Source organism: Bipolaris oryzae (assembly GCF_000523455.1).
Source record: "Bipolaris oryzae ATCC 44560 unplaced genomic scaffold scaffold_198, whole genome shotgun sequence".
NCBI classification, from domain to species: domain Eukaryota; kingdom Fungi; phylum Ascomycota; class Dothideomycetes; order Pleosporales; family Pleosporaceae; genus Bipolaris; species Bipolaris oryzae.
This window is the reverse complement of record NW_006911474.1, coordinates 1-16,558: the sequence shown is the minus strand read 5'-3', so window position 1 is coordinate 16,558 and position 16,558 is coordinate 1. Positions and strand designations below refer to the sequence as shown.

The 16,558-nt window shown below is 50.1% G+C and overlaps 6 protein-coding genes across 6 annotated transcripts; 2 read left to right on the top strand and 4 right to left on the bottom strand.

Annotated features, from left to right (window-relative positions):
- Positions 1 to 162: 162 nt before the first annotated feature.
- On the top strand, positions 163 to 2,086 carry COCMIDRAFT_106850 (uncharacterized protein; the record flags this gene model as incomplete). Its single annotated transcript, XM_007694121.1, has 3 exons — positions 163 to 341; positions 403 to 1,118; positions 1,191 to 2,086. 3 exons carry the CDS (start codon positions 163 to 165, stop codon positions 2,084 to 2,086), a joined length of 1,791 nt encoding a protein of 596 aa, XP_007692311.1.
- Positions 2,087 to 2,619: 533 nt separating this feature from the next.
- Positions 2,620 to 4,375, bottom strand: COCMIDRAFT_106858 (uncharacterized protein; the record flags this gene model as incomplete). Its single annotated transcript, XM_007694120.1, has 5 exons — positions 2,620 to 2,931; positions 2,983 to 3,264; positions 3,309 to 3,583; positions 3,664 to 4,133; positions 4,239 to 4,375. The coding sequence occupies 5 exons, from the start codon at positions 4,373 to 4,375 to the stop codon at positions 2,620 to 2,622; spliced, it is 1,476 nt and encodes a 491-aa protein (XP_007692310.1).
- A 592-nt stretch (positions 4,376 to 4,967) lies between these two features.
- On the bottom strand, positions 4,968 to 6,342 carry COCMIDRAFT_106873 (uncharacterized protein; the record flags this gene model as incomplete). Its single annotated transcript, XM_007694119.1, has 2 exons — positions 4,968 to 5,182; positions 5,238 to 6,342. 2 exons carry the CDS (start codon positions 6,340 to 6,342, stop codon positions 4,968 to 4,970), a joined length of 1,320 nt encoding a protein of 439 aa, XP_007692309.1.
- A 15-nt stretch (positions 6,343 to 6,357) lies between these two features.
- Positions 6,358 to 6,540, bottom strand: COCMIDRAFT_106869 (uncharacterized protein; the record flags this gene model as incomplete). Its single annotated transcript, XM_007694118.1, has 1 exon — positions 6,358 to 6,540. A coding segment is annotated over one exon (183 nt), but the record flags the coding sequence as incomplete, so codon positions are not given.
- Positions 6,541 to 8,092: 1,552 nt separating this feature from the next.
- Positions 8,093 to 9,679, bottom strand: COCMIDRAFT_40606 (glycosyltransferase family 2 protein; the record flags this gene model as incomplete). Its single annotated transcript, XM_007694113.1, has 2 exons — positions 8,093 to 8,282; positions 8,340 to 9,679. The coding sequence occupies 2 exons, from the start codon at positions 9,677 to 9,679 to the stop codon at positions 8,093 to 8,095; spliced, it is 1,530 nt and encodes a 509-aa protein (XP_007692303.1).
- Positions 9,680 to 11,009: 1,330 nt separating this feature from the next.
- On the top strand, positions 11,010 to 14,228 carry COCMIDRAFT_30000 (glycoside hydrolase family 16 protein; the record flags this gene model as incomplete). The annotated part of the gene is made up of 2 exons (XM_007694112.1): positions 11,010 to 11,225; positions 11,286 to 14,228. The coding sequence occupies 2 exons, from the start codon at positions 11,010 to 11,012 to the stop codon at positions 14,226 to 14,228; spliced, it is 3,159 nt and encodes a 1,052-aa protein (XP_007692302.1).
- Positions 14,229 to 16,558: the final 2,330 nt, after the last annotated feature.

The window sequence follows — 16,558 nt, the reverse complement described above, 5'->3', positions numbered from 1 at the left end:
AGTCTCAGCCTCAGCCTGCTCCAGTTTTTGGCCCCAAAAACGCCGTAAATCCGCCTTGCGCCTTTATAACCCTCGTGCCACCCTTCCCTGTACATTCAGTCGTTATTTTTGGAGATTTCCATCTCTTCTTCACATTTGCCTTGGCAGGTCCCGGTAGCGGCCATGTCTTCCGATTCTGCAAAGAGCGACGCACCACTGGCGAAGAAAGACGAGACGATACCTGCACTGTGGTCTGCGAAATACATCCCTCATAGTGCGGAATTTCCAGATCCATATGAATTGATTGGAGACGCATATGAGCCAAAAGCGACAGTAGCGGCTGAGTGGGAAATCCCTGACCCGTACGTTGTTTAGAAATCACGCTGTAACATCGAGTTGAATGCTAAATCTTCGCAGGAGAAGTGAAAGGTTGCCTTACTTGGCTCATATCAAGTCGTTGTCAACATCATGGAAGACGCTCCGCCACTTGGCCGATTGGATGCAGGTCGGTACAACACCACTACGATGGAATGAAATCAAGAAGACCCCTGGAGAGCGCGAACGGCGTGCAAATAAGACAAACATCACGTTTGTCGAGTACAGGCCCGCATCCAAACCCAAAGCATTCCCCATCAAGACACCCTCGGCACTTCGTGAGACTCTTGAATCGTTTTCACATGAGCCCTCGAAGGAGCCTCCTCTTCGGCTGTTCGTCGTAGAAGACCTTTCTCAGCAGGTCATAGAACTCCTGGGAAAGCGATTTGACATTGATCCGCTGTTTTTCCGTGAACAGATTGCCGACTATGTATGGTACAATACCCGAGACCCATGGGCAGCACCGCCTGCCCTTGTTTCTAGCATGAAGCACCGTCAATGGTTTAGGATGCGGAACATGCGGTTGCGATACTATAGGACAATGGAAGATTTTAAACATTCAAGGTTAGAGGCTAATACTTGGAATGTCCTCCGCCGTCCCGACAATGATGAAAATCACTGGCATTATTTGGACGAAGAAGGCGCCGTAGTGTCCATCATGCGTACGCGCACTTGTATGTGGATTGGAAAAGACAAGGAGTGTGGATATGGAACAGTTGGCATCGTGTTACTGGATCCAACAGTCACTCGAGGGCGGCCACTGTGTAAGTGTTTCTTTCCACCATGGCTCAGCCAGTCTGGAAAACAACTGTTGTAAGCCAAACTAACCTCAACAGGGTATGACCGCAGTAACTGGCTGCCAACCCCAAAGATAGAAACAGAGATCTATCCATCGATAAAATCATCCGTCTCGTGGTTCGAAGACATTGTGCAAATGACAACCGCCTTCCCATGGTTTGAACGATCAGAAGGCCACGAAATCAACGCGCAAGTCCTCGCCAAACCAACCATCTACACCATCTGTGCAGAATGGCTCATAGTATGCGACTACGTGAAGACGCGCCTGAGTCAGATAGAATGGGAGCTAGAAAAGCCGCATCTTTTCCGATCCAAAGGCGACGCCATTGACGACTCACTGAACCGTCTGCATACATGGCGCCGCCACATACCAGTTTTCCGAGAAATGGTAGCAGAGACACTGGAGCACGCGCTTCCAGCCGCAGCACGCCTGACATCCCCATCGCCACAGTCCGCAATCGCACCATCCTCACCTATCTCTTACACGGCCCGGTCCGTCATACCAGACAACGTCATCATTAATTTCGACAACATCGATGGCTTCGAGGACATTGTGCCTGATTTCCGACGCGTCCTCGCCACAGTCAACGAACTCCAGGAACGAGTCGATCGTCTCACAAGCATCGTGACATCCGAGATTTCCATCGAAGACTCGCGGCGCGGACTCAAAGAGAGTCACGATATGGCGCGCATCACCTGGCTGGCGACTGTGTTCATCCCACTGACATTCGTTGCGGGCTTGTACAGCATGAACGAGAGTGTTTCGGCGCTGAAGGCGACATATGGATGGTACTTTTTGACTGCGATCCCGTTCACGTTGTTTGTTATGGCGATTGGGTGGGCAGTTGGGGGCGGAAGTTTGAAGCCATGGAACAAAACTACTGCTACGACACAGAGGGGGGTGGCTGTTGTAAAAGATAAGAAGGTGAATTGATGTGAGTGAGAGTGCACGTGATTATGGCTGGTGGGCGACAGGGGGCTGGCGAGCGACGGCTGTCAATTGGTGTCGCTCCTCACCCCCTGCACAGCGACGGCTGTTGACTCGTGCCGCTCGTCCCACTTGCTGAGAATGGAGTGACTAGTGTGGCTGACGATGGCGGTGCGAATGCGACTAACCGATAGCCGTCGCTGTGCCGGGGGGAGGCCGAGCGGCACTTACCGATTGGCCAGCCCCTTACCGCTCACCAGCCACACCCATCAGATTGCTGCCGGTGAGATCAACAGGAGACCAGCAAGGACGGACGACACCAGTCAACAGCTGTCGCGACACCAAACATCATCATCACAGCCCGTAAGCAGTACCGAACAAGGGCGCAGCTTTACCCGTCGCTGCGACTGCTGGCTGCTGGCTGAGAGACGGGAGTTCCTGGCCTCTTGGTGTGGCTCTGGTGAACGAGCAGAGGTTGTTAGAGCTAATCAGATTGCATATCTTCATTAAACACCGTTTGGTCCTATATCAAATTACAATCAGAGCGTAAATCTGAAGCTCGGATGCTGATGTCCAAGTGTGCCAGCATCGCTTTGCAGTATCCTGTCATCTCTATCGCCATTCTCCCTCTTCTTGTTCTCCCAGCTGAGATACAGACATTGCATACCTGCTAAGATGATTGTAATGACCAATGCCCCAAGACTAATCGAATGTCCTAGAATGTATCTCGGGGCGTCGCGCTGTAAATATATGAACGTTCCGATGAAGGCCGAGCAGTTCGCAATGGAGATGATGAGCCCGATCCCAACAGCTCGCACATAGTGTGGAGCGAGGTTGTTTGATGCCCAGCCCTTATTATCGGTCAGCTACAATACGGTAGATGGAACGAGAAGGAAGCTTACCATGAGCATAGGCGAGCCCTGGAAGACACCAATAGCAACCAAGAAGGTCCCGCCATACCGCACTGCGTTGGTCTTTGCCACGATCAACATTACATATCCACATATACCCAGAACACAACCTCCGATAATGAAGTATCCTCTGTTCTTAAGTCGGTCAGAGGCATACGCTGTGCCGATGACTGTAATAAACGCGGCCATGTTTGGAGGTACAGTAAAGAGCTGTGCTGTTGTACTTTGATATCCCATTCCCGCTATAATGCTCGGGAGGAATAATGAGAAACTCTAAGACTACGTCAGTATCGTCCAAATCTTCACCAATCGAGAACTGGTGGCTTTATGATACTCACGTATAAGGGAACTAGGAGAAAGAACCAAATGAAAGCAGAGAGATATGTTTGAGGAGCTGAGAGTGCCATCTTGACCCAGTACCAACTAAACTTCTCGTCATCCACATCAACATCGGAAGATCCACCTGCATCAATACGCATCCGACGCAGTGCCCACTCTTTCTCTTCATCCGTAAGAAAATGCGCTGCAGCAGGGGTATCCGGCATAAAGAAGAAGCACACAATTCCAAAAACTACCGTTGCCGCACCCTCAACTATCCAACTCGTCAGCACTTTCAAATTCAACTGCGACTATCCACCTCAAGACTCAAACAAGAAAAAGATAAAATCTTACTAAAAAATATCCACGGCCACCTCTCATACCCACCAACCCGTATCCTCGCCAGCCCACTCGCCAACAAACCCCCAAACGCCCCAGAAAGCGGCGCAGCACAATAAAACAACCCACTCCTGAGCAACATCTCCCCGCGCCGATAAAACATCGCAAGATAAATAATCACACCCCCAAGAATGCCCCCCTCGAACAACCCCAACAGCAGTCTACAAACCACCAGCCCCGCAAACGTTTTCACGAAGCCCATCATTGTGCATACTAGCCCCCAGCATGTGATGAGGGTGGGCAAGTAGATGCCGGCGCGCAGACGCTTGACGAGTAGGTTGGAGGGCACATCGATGAGGATGTAGGGGATGTAGAAGACGAGGAGGGCGATATTGAAGCGTGTGCCTGTGGGGATGGAGAGGGAGGTGGTGAGGCCGGCTATGCGGGCGTTGCCGATGTTGCTGCGGTCGATGAAGGAGAAGAGCCTTTTGGGTTGGTGGGTTAGATGAGTATGGCTATTGAGGGAGTGGAGAAGGGGGATTATGGGAAGGGAAAAGATGGTGGAGTGTGAAGGGATGGCTTGACTATACCATATTCCGAAGAGCCAGGGGAGAATGCGGAGGTCGAATTTGCGGTTGAGGCGCTTGTCCAGGGCGGGATTGACATCTTCAGTGATAGCGATGGCTTTTTCGATGTGCATGGGTTTGGGGTCATGGGGTTTTTCCATGTCAAGTGCACTCATGGTTTGTCTTTTCATTTACCGTAATTCATTGATTGGGTAGCAACAAACTCCAAGACGATGACAGTGGTGATGCAAGACTTGGGGACACGACAAAAAGCGTTTGCGACAAAAGATGTAATTGAAATTTACAGCGTCTAAAATTCCAAACCCAGGTGTATTCGAAAAGGTGACAGGGTATTAATGTTGTATTTTGCATCCTTCCTGACCAAACACTTGATAGGCTACTTCCCCTCTTATGTCTCACCACAATGCGGGGAAGAAGGATTCAAAGGATCGACCATATGATGCGGGGGTAAGGTAGGTTAATCCATCCCTCTGAAAGACATGCCGAAGAAAAAGACAGCAGCAGCAGTAGTAGTAGTAGTGTGGTGCTCCGCACCGAATCCCACATGAAAACAGGATCTCTTTTTTGTAAATGGGGATGTACAGGGGAAGACGCCTCCGAAGGGGGATAGCGTGGTGTTGGAGAAAAGAGAGACAAGGTTGGTAAGCGAGTCAACACAACTGTAACAAGCTAGTTTTGGTTTGACGGGCTGAAGGCCTATCGGTACTTGTGACGACGCCTATATGCTTAATTTCATTGCGTCATGAACGCCCAAAAGCCCCTGGCGGCTACAATGCTCGGCAGATCGACGATCCGGTAGAAGAGTTCTGCTAAGATTGTAACAAGGGGTGCGCACACTAGGAAGCATACCAGTCCATTTACACCGTTTGCGGTTCCTGATGCAGCCATGTGTTGGTAGGTCTTGATACCGACAGTGTAGATGATGATGGATTGGACCAGGAAGAAGCCTGTGTCTTGTAAGTAGCTGTCTTGTATTGGCGGTGGAAAAAAAAGTGCACTCACTAAAGCTTCTCCTGCCGAGGGCGACGAAAAAGCTGCCGGATAGTACGCTACGGGGCATTTCAAAAGTCTCGATCAAGAGCGTGGAGCCCAGGATAATGAGATAGTTGTCGATGCGAGCCATGGGCAGGTCAAGATCCACATTCTCGTTGAGCAAGCCGCCTGTATAGATGCCAGTGTGGCTGTAGATTTCGTCGTTGCGCAAATCTGTTCTCCATGAAATGAACAAGAAGTTCAGGAAAACTCCCACGAAGACCATAAGTGCGTACAGTGGCCAGAAGGGGATTGTAGTCTTGCCGATGTTGAAACCCCGCTGCGAACGCGAGGCGAAGTTCATGTTGAGTACGGCGTCTGCGATGAGAAGACCGGTGATGCTATACCACGCCCAGCTCTGCACCCAGAATCCAGTGACGATAAAGGCAAGCATGGCCTTGACACGCCAGGACATGCGGGTGTTGGGGACAATGACCATGGTCATGTAGACAGTGTAGCTTTGCTGGAAGAGCACAGAGACGATCCAGAGAGTGCCAGAGGGAAAGATGTTGTTGGCAGCCTGGTCACTGTATTGCTTGTTGATCCAGAAGATTTCGAACATGGAGTTGAAGTATACTAGGAAGTTCCTGATGCGCATTGGAACGCCTGTCGAGATGTTCCCGGTAGACTCCATGAAATCAGAGATGTAATCAGTGGATGTAGTACTGAAGGCTGCTGCTGCAATGGAGTACGCAACAAAGGTTGGTATCCATAGTCTGACGCCGCGACGAAAGACACTGGATGCGCCCACCTCCCGCGTCTTGTTAGCGAGATATGGCAGGCATATTGTTCGCGCAGAAAGGAAAATGATCCATCCATAAATCAAGGACGGGTTACAGAAGATGACTGAAAACGACTTGCGGAGTCCAATCTGGTAGGAAGGTCCATCGACATTTTTCGAGTCGGGGACAGCTGCTGGAAGGAAAGTCTGAAAGAAAACAAAGAGAAATGATTGAACCACAAACAGACCTCTGAGCCCAATGAGGTAGTTCTGGTTCATGGCGATGCCAGTCGCATACGGACTCGATGATGACGTAAACATTGCCAAAGGAGAGGATAGAAGTCCGGACTTCATAATGGGGGGAAAAGGGCGTTGATGCTGTATGGCAAGTTGAGCAAAAGACCTAATATTAGGAAAAGAGACACTTCGAACAGGAGTCCAAAAAAGTTTGGTCACCGCCCTCCGTCTCAAGACGTCACGGCCACTTTTCCAATCAAGGGCGCCCGCACAGTCTCTGTAAAACACGTCCTCCCGATAACACGAAACTTGCATGTCCTTGGGTCACCCCGGGGGAGACCCGAGATCAACGTCTTGGCTCGCCGAGAAAAAAAACAAAGACTAATGTAGCTCGGGAGATCCTCCTTTTCTGGCGTATTGCTTCGCTCCCCAAGTGCACAATTGCCAGCCTGAACCGGTTAGATTTAGCTACAGGACGTGTTCCCACGAAGAAAGCGAGTTATGCATGTCAATGGGCTTATTTGACTGTAGCGCCTTGGCCTTTTGGGTGGTGACAGAGGGAAACTGTGGATAAGCGTTACAGCGTTACATGCGTTTAGCGGATTGGACAAGAACGGCGCGAAAGAATCGTCCATCGACCACGCAATATTCGGTCGACGCGCAGCGATTGAGCTAAACCTGCTAGCTGAAGCATACCGGAACCTCGGTTGGAGGGAATGTGACAAGGTTCTCTTTTGCATGATGGCCTGCGTGTCGTCGTCTTATCGTTCCTTTGAAATGAGTCGTGACGTCGGTGGAAGACACGGCAGATATTCGACAGACGGAGCATCTGGAAGTTGAGTGGCACAAAACCACGAGAAAAGAAAAGCCGAATGGCCGGCATTGCCCTGACATATGCCAGCGCCTCCGCAGCCCCCACTCGACAAGGGTGGTATCATGGTGGGCGGAGCGAGAAGGGCAAGGCGGAGTGCCAAGACTGCTGCTGTTCTGAAAGGACAATAAACAACCTGACTCGCGAAGGTGAGGCTGAAAAGTAAGTTCCCAGGGGTGGCTGGACGCATTCCAAATTTGTTTTGGCGCCCTGGAAAAGACGGAGACGTCGTATCCTAGCTTGACTTAAGCTTGCGGCCCGCCAGTATCAGCCGCCAGCCACAAGCACGACTTGGTCCATGTTCATCCCACACGTTGCACTAATGCGCCTACGAGTGGGGGCCGAGCACATGCTCGGCTGTGTCGATCGGCTGCGTGTTGGTCATGTAATCTCCAGAAGACTTCCTGAAGTCACTCTTACAGTCTTACACTGGCCGCGTACACGGAAAGCGGTCAGGCACAGTGGGGCGGCGATATGTGCCCGTTGCCAATCTTTAACTGAACGGGACGATCGTCATCTTCTGAATGAATCAAGTCCACCCTTCGCCGACCAGCGAACATTTTCGGAATGCGAATTCTCTGCAACTCCCATAGCGCCACGTCTGTTGCTGTCGCCGTGCATGCTCTAGAGTAGTGACAAGATAGCACAACATGCCGAGTCATATTGGCTGACAGTTCAAACGCCCGGCAATATTTCCAACTCGATGCATCGCCATGTTGAGAGACTCAATCGACTGGTTCAGGAGACGCCATCCGTCATTGCACCTTGTCAGCACAATCCACGAATAACGAATGGCGAACGCGAAGGGCTTGCATAAGGTGGAAAAAAGTATTTTTGATATTATGGAAATATGTTTCTGGGCCAATGTCGCCCATGTCCTCTACCCAAGCCGCGTAACTATTTATACTTAAGAAAAGAAAAGAGCAGGGCGGGTCACGTTCCGCCCATTGAGGATATGCACATAATCATTAAGGTGGAAGGTCCAGACTGCCAAGTCTACTTCCTGGCGGTTGGGTTCCAAGAGCTGTACTTGACAAGCTGGCGCGCATGGCCATACAGACCAATAGTCGCACTGAGAACAAGGTAAAATGGGTACAAGACGGAGAAGAGAATGATCATCTTCCTTGACACAAACTCGGACTTGACCTGGTTGGTGATCCAGAGCGTTGCAACCAAGCAGATAACACTGTAATCGGAGGGTTAGCGAGGTCAAGGATCTAAGCGATGCATCGGTGACACGAACCTAATAATGAACAGCCATTGTGAGATGGGGTACTGGAAATAAACCAGCTTCCACAGCTCCTCACCGTTGGTCGGGAACTTAACGATAACGAACGATGCCACAAGACATGTGTATTGTGTGACGAGATAGTAAGATGACTCGCGGATGAGCAGCAGTGATAGCATGCCAAATCGAGCTGTGAAGCTACGCTTGGCATGTTCCTCGTGTAAGGGATCCTTGACGCCGTTCCAAACCATTTTCATGTGACGCATGCTGGCCTGAGCCCATCCCTGAGCCCATCGGAGCCGCTGCTTCCAAAAGGCGGCAAAGGTAGTAGGGGCCAGCTCGTATGAAGTAACATTGAGATCATGAACGGTCTTAGCGCCCTTGGAGAATGCGCGCAACGCCGAATCAATGTCCTCGGTCAGCATGCTTTCGTCCATTTTGAGATCACGGAGGAGAGATGTGCGCCAATAACCATTCGATCCGCAGAAAAGCCCGAAGCCCCACATTGTCGAACGACCAGGGTGCGATACGGCATAGATCTTGTCAAATTCTACGGCTATCATGTTCGTCATGAATGAGTCTTCGGAGTTGAACACGATACACCGGCCTTGGACAATGTCCACGTCCTTCTCTGCCATGAATCGTTCAGCCGCCCACCGAGGTGCGTTGGGGTGGGGGTAGTGGTCGCAATCGTAGATCGCAATTAGGTCTGATCCCGTATCTAATGTGAAGAAGTAGTTGAGATTATCCGCCTTGGACGTCGAGCCGGGAACCTTGATAACTCTAGCGTGAGGGAAGCGCAGTGGCAGCTCGGCAAGTTCCGTCTCCAGCGGCTCGATTGGTTTTGGTGTGTTGTAAAGTACATTAATTCGGATTCGATCGCTAGGGTAGGCAATCTCCTTGAGCGCGTAATAAGCGCGGTCCATGATGATGTCCTGTTCGTTGGGCAGATAGGCAACAATGAGAAGATCCAAGATGGGTAGTTTGCTGTCTGGCGTAGGAAAGTGCCATTTCCTGTCCTGGGCTTGGGTAACCACTTCCCTTGCCTCGCGGCAGGGCGTGATACTGAAGAAAGCCTCGAGCACCGTGGTACCGGCGATGTAGAAGTTGGTGCACATGTAGATAAACCAGAAGATAGCTATGAGGCTATCACTGCAATACATATACATGCAGACCGAAAAGACATAATAGGAGACGACAAGGCCGAAGGGTGTCCATTCCGAGATCCACGAAGATGACTGTCCAATAACTTGGGATGGAGAAAAATTACTCTTGGGGGCGGGCTTTTCGGTGATGCAGTTTGTAGGAGAGGAGACGTCTCCCACATTAATTACGCAATCCTTGTTGTCAGACATCTTGTAACGAATGAATGATGTGACAGTAACGATCGGAGAAGGAGTCGAATCAAAGAAAGTATGACTACTGTAGCAAACCTCAAACGAGTGAAGGGACGGACACAGCTGATATATCAGGCTCCAAAGGCCAAGTTTGATGACTACGGGAAGAAAAGGGTGTGGCGAACAGCCAACGTCCTGCCAAAAAAGGGACCACTGTGCGTATGGGTTCACCTGAACTGTGCAATGGCGCTCAGGAGAGCTGGTCTCCGCATCAACTTACCGCTCGATGTAGGATCGGCAGTGGTATCAGCAATGCCCGATCCTAACATTGGGATGCAAGTGGGTCGACCGTGGGAGGCTCAAAGGTCCATGCTTTTGCTCGAGTATTTTTCACATTGTCCAGCGAGGAGAATTTGCCAAGTTGGGCGTCGAACCGGTGTTCCTCATGCATAGCAGCCAATGGGATGCTTTTTTGTAGCAATGTCGCCCACAATTACAACATGCTTCTTGCATGCAGAATAGACAAGTCGAAAGGGGGTGCCCGATGTCCATGGGCCACGAGGCTAGGCGAAGGAGCATTTCCGTCTGCTCTAGGGTGATTGTTGATCTGGGTATACGGCATGTTGGTGCGACGGAGGATGCGGAAGCTGAAAGATTGGTCACTGCTCTAGGGTAGGTGTAGTTCGGACAACACATTGCTACAGGAGCAGGGAACAACCACTAGAGTACAATAGAACGTGCATGGCGGGCGCTAATTATCCTGGAACAAGGTGGAACACGGCGAGATAATGCTGGTGGCGAAGATCACTAATGTGGACGGGGGTGGCCATGACGGGGGTTGTCAAGATGATCTCAACAAACGTGGGAAAATGTAGGCAGAGTGGGAGATTGGTCCGTGCTAGCGTGGGCGCACGGCCCGCTGCAGTGCACGTCTCCCGGCCTACTGGTGACGCCTTGCACAACCCCTCCGCCTCTTGCGACAGCTGCTCAGGCCAATGCAACAACATTTCCCATGATTTCACCATTCGGCGGACCCGCCAAGCAAAGCTTGCAGAGCTTTTTGGCTTGTTGCATGGCGCACGGCTGAAAGCCCGCTCCGATGATGACTTCAAGGGGCCCGGTCAAGGCTGTGTGGCAGAAAGGGGAACTTTTGCCGCCTTCTGCTATCCACTGAAGCGCCCGCCATGGCTGCGGCTCCTCCTGGTCCGAAAAGCGTCGTTGCACGTTTGTTCTAAGTCTCTTTGATTAGTCCTGGGTGACTAGCGGCATGACGACAGACAAATACCGCCTTTGAATTTGAACACGCGGTTTCGTTCTCCTTCCTTTGTTCAGTCATCCGGTCATCCTCATGTTTTCCTCGGCTCTCCTTGGACTTGCCTTGGTGCAAGTCCTGCCTGTCTTTGCAGAGGTTTCCCGTGGAGCAGAGAACTGTACGTGCGGGTTCTACGACAGTCAGACCAAAGAGCTCTACACCGACTCTATCATTGTCTACTTCAATGAGACATCAGGATTACCACTCGATTTTGTGGCTGAAGAGTTTGAGCAAAACTATGCAAAGGACTGGGTATGATACTATTCTTATATTTCATGAGCGTTGGATTCGTTAGCTAATATCCTCCCTTAGAACGCTGTCTTCCGTGAGGGTGCCTCTCCGGACAATGTACGACTTGACAATGGCAAGTCTCTGCAGCTTGTAGTGCAGCCTGCAACAAAAGAGCATCTCGTCCAGGGTGCTAGTCTTCGGACGAAGAGGCGTGATATTCAGCATGGCTCTTTCCGGACGTTGATGAGGCCTGCATATCTGGACATCTCGGGCACGGCTACCACCATGATGTGGAAATATAACGAGACTGAGGTAACAGAGCTCAGTGTAATGAACAACGATCGTCTAACCCAGCCTTGGGTCGGTACATTTGTCAACAACGAATTCACCACCCGCAATCTTGGAATGAACTTCAGTGAGCTCATCAACGGCACTGCTGCAAACAGAAACTACACCACACTAGGCGGTGGGCTCAGTAATGGCAGCATCAATCCATGGGACTTTACTGAGTATCGTATCGACTGGACAGCAGACTACATCAATTTCTATATTGGTGGCAATTTGACCCGCACTGTTGAGCACAAGAAGAATAAGGGAATGCCATCTGTCCCTTCTGCTCTGTTCTTCAAGCACTGGTCGACGGGTAACCGTTTTTCGATGCGTGGACCTCCTCGAAATGGAGAGTCAGTTGCCGACATTGGTTGGATCCGCATGTTCTTCAACTCGTCAACGATGAATGAAGACTCTCGCGAGGACTTTGTTGCACGCTGTCCTCTGACTGATGCCTGCGCCATGGACGACTTTGAACTGCGTGGCTCTACCCCATATGCGGAAGAAGCGCTGGATCACTGGAAACAGGATGGGAAAAAAGACATTAAGCGCATGCCGGCACTCTGGATCTCCGTCTCCTGTCTTGCCATCTCAACTCTTCTTCTGATCCACACATTCATTCGACGTCTAGCGCCCAAGGTTAGCGGAGGAAATTCCAAACCAGCTCCAGCAGCCCCAGCAGCCTCAGAAGTGGAATCCCCGAAACCTGAAACTGGTGCGGGTGCCTTTACTGAGAGTACATTTACCATGGAATCTACGGAGATGTTTTCACGTCCTGTATCTGGACACGACCCTTCTTCTCCAAAATGGCGTTCTATGGATGACATGACCATTGAGAGACTTGATGCGAAGCCCGGCTGCTCAACACTTGGAGGATCCACACCCAGGATCGACCTGTCTCGTGTCAATTCCATCATGTCAGACAGTCGCACCACTACGCCCTACGCAAGTAATTTCAACACTAGTCGAGATGACGTCTCAAACTTGGCACCACCTATTCCAGGAATGACCTCGCTCAAGCACCACGATTCGATGCTCACGCTAACCGACCCACGGGCTACACTTTCACCACGACCAGACAAGGTCCAGATGGAGACTGTTACTGAGTCCGCTCTACCAGCCCCGCGCATGCGTCCCCAGCCTCCACTAAAGCGGAACCGTATCGACCATCTTGCTGGTCTCACCGCGCTCTGCTCGCTGGTTGTCACCATTATGCATTTTGGTCTTACTTTTGTCCCTGCCATGGTTCAACCAGGCGCGGATGCACACAATCCCTCTGAGCCATGGGCACAAAGAATCATCGGCCCATTCTTGCTCAATCAGATGTGGCTTGGTGTCTTTTTCACTACCTCTGTTCGTTTCCTAACTGCTCCTTACCTGCGCAAGGGCAAGATGGAGGAGATTGCAAAGGCAGCTGTCCGCCGAACACCGCGTCTTATGATTCCTGTTGCCTCAGTTGCGTTGCTCGAATACTTTTTCGTTGACGTTGGTGCAACCAAGTTTCTGCAGTACATCCCTAGTCTAACCTGGTCGACCTGGCCATATGTTACTCGCTACCAAAATTTTGGCCAGTATATTTCCGAGGTTCTGGAGCTCATCTATCTGGTACCCAATGCTGTTCCACAAATCACATTGCATTACTGCACTGGTGTACTCTGGACCATTGCTGTGCAACTTCAGGGCTCGTGGCTTGTGCTGCTTGGCGCCGTTGTTGTTTACGAGATCAAGACACCATGGAAGCGCATGTGCTACTACGCCTTCTGTCTCGTCAACCACTGGTACGCTCAATCATGGGGCACATATCTCTGGCTGGGTCTGTTGCTCACCGACCTCGACGTGACCTATAAGTGGAAAGCGTACTTGGCTACACGAACAGCTGCCTACTACGCGACACTGACCTTCTTCTGGGGCTGTGTCATTGCGGGTTTCATGGTAAATGTCGTGCCCATCTGGGTGGAGACGACTTTCAATTTCAGCACCGCGGAGCGAGGTGTCCACCCTGACCCTACCACGGGTGAAGCAATTCTCAACACTGAACGAAATGGATACCCAGCTTACAATACGCCGCGTCTCAACGGTCTCCTCTTTGCCGGTGGCATGCAAGCTGTTGTCGAGCTTTCTGCAGTTGTACAGTGGATCTTGTCCACGCCTCCTTTCCTAATACTCTTCCCCCACGTCTTTACCATCTACCTAATTCACGGTCTGGTGTTCTGGTCCTACGGCTCCTGGCTCATGGTATTCCTTGCGGACCGCGGCTTCAGCTACGGCATCAACGTCGTCGTAGTAGGCGTAACCTCTTACGGCGTGCTCTTCGCCTGTCTCCCCATTGTCACGCCCGTGATTGAAGCACTCGGAAAGGATATGACGGCCATGGTATGGATGACAGCAACAAATAAATCGCCTCCACGCCGGCGCACTCTGTTTCCTTACCCCGACGACCTATTCACCAGTCGTGTACCCAACGAAAAAGAAGAAGAGAACAAGGCCAACAGCAGCGATGTCGAAACCGGCCTTGCTCAGCGCCAAAGCGACGAAAGCACAATGTACCACGCACGCAGCACCTTCAGCGAAAAGGGCAAAGGCAAAGCACCTGCCTCAGTTGGCGTACACGAGATGCAAGCGTTCGCCCTTAACGAAGAACAACAGTCCGATAGACGGTCAAGCAGTCCAATGGTGAGTCGGTTTAGCGGATAATTTTCTCCCCTTTTTCTCTCCCCCGGAATACCTAGTACACTATTTCTTTTTTGTTCTTTGCTGCCCAAAGTAAACATGGAGAAAAGGGCTGTTCTCCTGGCGTATGTTTTTTTGAAATCTATACGAAAGCAAATTCCACCGCAAATTCTCTGTTCATAGATTGCATTATTTTTCGCTGTACAACCTGCACGTACGCACGCATTCCCACGCAAGCGCATAGACGATATAGTAGTATTAGTCGAGGTTCGAAAAGGACATAATTCCCCTTACTCCATGGTTTCGGAAACGCTGTTTCGAAATCCCTCCCTCCCTGTCCCCCTTTTCTCTAATCCTCGTCTCAGGGTCCTTAATGCTCATGTTTGTCTGTTTGTCTGTTTTTTTCCATATCCTGGCAATTGATGCTCCTGTCTTTTTGTTGCTTCTTTTTTTGTGGCGTTGCGCAAAACCCCTTGCCGGTTCTATCTTGAGCGCTTGCGCTTGGCTCGGGTGGCGGCTCAGGCCTATAAATAATACTATAGTACCCGTTTTATACAGTTTGTTTTCTTGCGGGAAAGGACAGAAGAAAAGTAATGCCTATGAAATGTAAAAGATTGTTTGAAAACTGGTATCGTGAAACATGAACGCTGTTTTTTTGTACTGTGCATTGGGAGAGGACGAGTAGTCTAAAACGTGAATCTTTGTTTTCGTGCTTCGTTGGGGAGAAGGGTGTGGTGGTGAGGTGTTGTGTTTTTCTCGCTGGAGTATCCTTTGGCATGATGAGAGTACGGCTTATTTGTGCACTGCAATTACCAAAGTGAATTTGTTCTTTAGATTATTACGTATGTTCTAGAAGTAGGGAGGCTGTCAAATAGGGTAAGGGTGATAGAACAACAGTGAGCTTCGTGAAAAGCTAATAGCAAGTCCGAGCTTGAATATTCAAGTGGATTTTTGTGAGTTTAGTTGAATTTCAATTCAACAAGCTGCTTTGTAGCAGTGAACAGTTGAAAGATAGGAATTGGTTGGCTTTAGGATGTAAATAAACCCCTATCTGGAGTACGGTTGTCGTTGGACAAGGTCTTGTGGACAGAGGAATGCTCACCTCTTACATGACTGGAATTAACACAAGCAGACCCAAGTAGAAGTGGGACATATTGTAGAACTAACAGCAATAAGCAAATTGGCATGATATGTTGTTGTCGATTGAGTGGTAATTCTAGTCATGTCTAAGTTGTCTTTCCACGTCCCCTGACATATCGTGTTCCAATAATTTCCCCGATGTGACAGCTCACGGCATTACGTCATGCAATTTTATAACGTGTTCCACCGGTCATCCGGCCACACCAGTCATCCGGCCACCCTACCAAACCTTACTCGACATTCTACACAACAACAACCATGACACCACCACGACGTCCTCTGTCGCCTTAAAAAGAAGGCAGAATCTCTCTTGCATCTTATTCATTTCAGAATAAACAAATTAGGAGCCAGCGTCAAGCTGCAAAGCTGTTTAATGTCCCTCGTTCTACTCTCTACGACCGCCTTCAAGGTAGCTAACCTAAAGCTATTGCTAACGTCTAGAAAAGGAAGCTATCTTCTATAGAGGAGCAGTCTCTCGTTTATTAGATTCTAGACCTTGATCGACGAGGCTTCCTACCCTAGATTATTGACGTACGACGTATGGCTGATGCTCTACTTACTAGCCACAGCTAATATCTACCTCCTCTACCTATAGGTAAGAACTAGGTGTCGCGCTTTATTAATAGCTAGTCTAAGCTATAGATAAAGTAGAATAGGAAGTTCTATAGCTAGCGCGCCTACTATAAGGATCCTGTCGTAATTATAGCGTAGTTTAAGCTTATAGAGGAGACGCGCCAGGCCTATAGGGTACTAGACACAGACACGTACAACTTTAATAAGACTAGCTTCATAATAGGCGTCGTAGCGACGTCTAAGGTAGTTACGAGCTCTAACACTATAGGTCGAGCAGTTACTATATAGCTAGGTAATAGAGACTAGGTTACGACTATCGAGTGTATCAACGCGTCTAGTCGGTGTCTTCCACCATTCGTGATCCTATCTAGGAAGCTCCACTAGGCTAGCTAGTATCAACACCTCCCGCTAGACTAGGTAGTCGCTATATTAGACAACGGCTAGACGACAGATAGGCTTGGCGTAGAGTAGGTAAAGCACTTCGATAGACATACAGCGTCTCGTACGCGTAGAGCCTACCGTCTCCTTATCCTAGACGTGTTACACGGTGTAACGGGCTGAACGCCCTTCGCCTCCCATACTCGTCTACGACCTCGTTTACTACCTGCCCAGCCCGATTGTTACCCCAGCAACCAGCATTG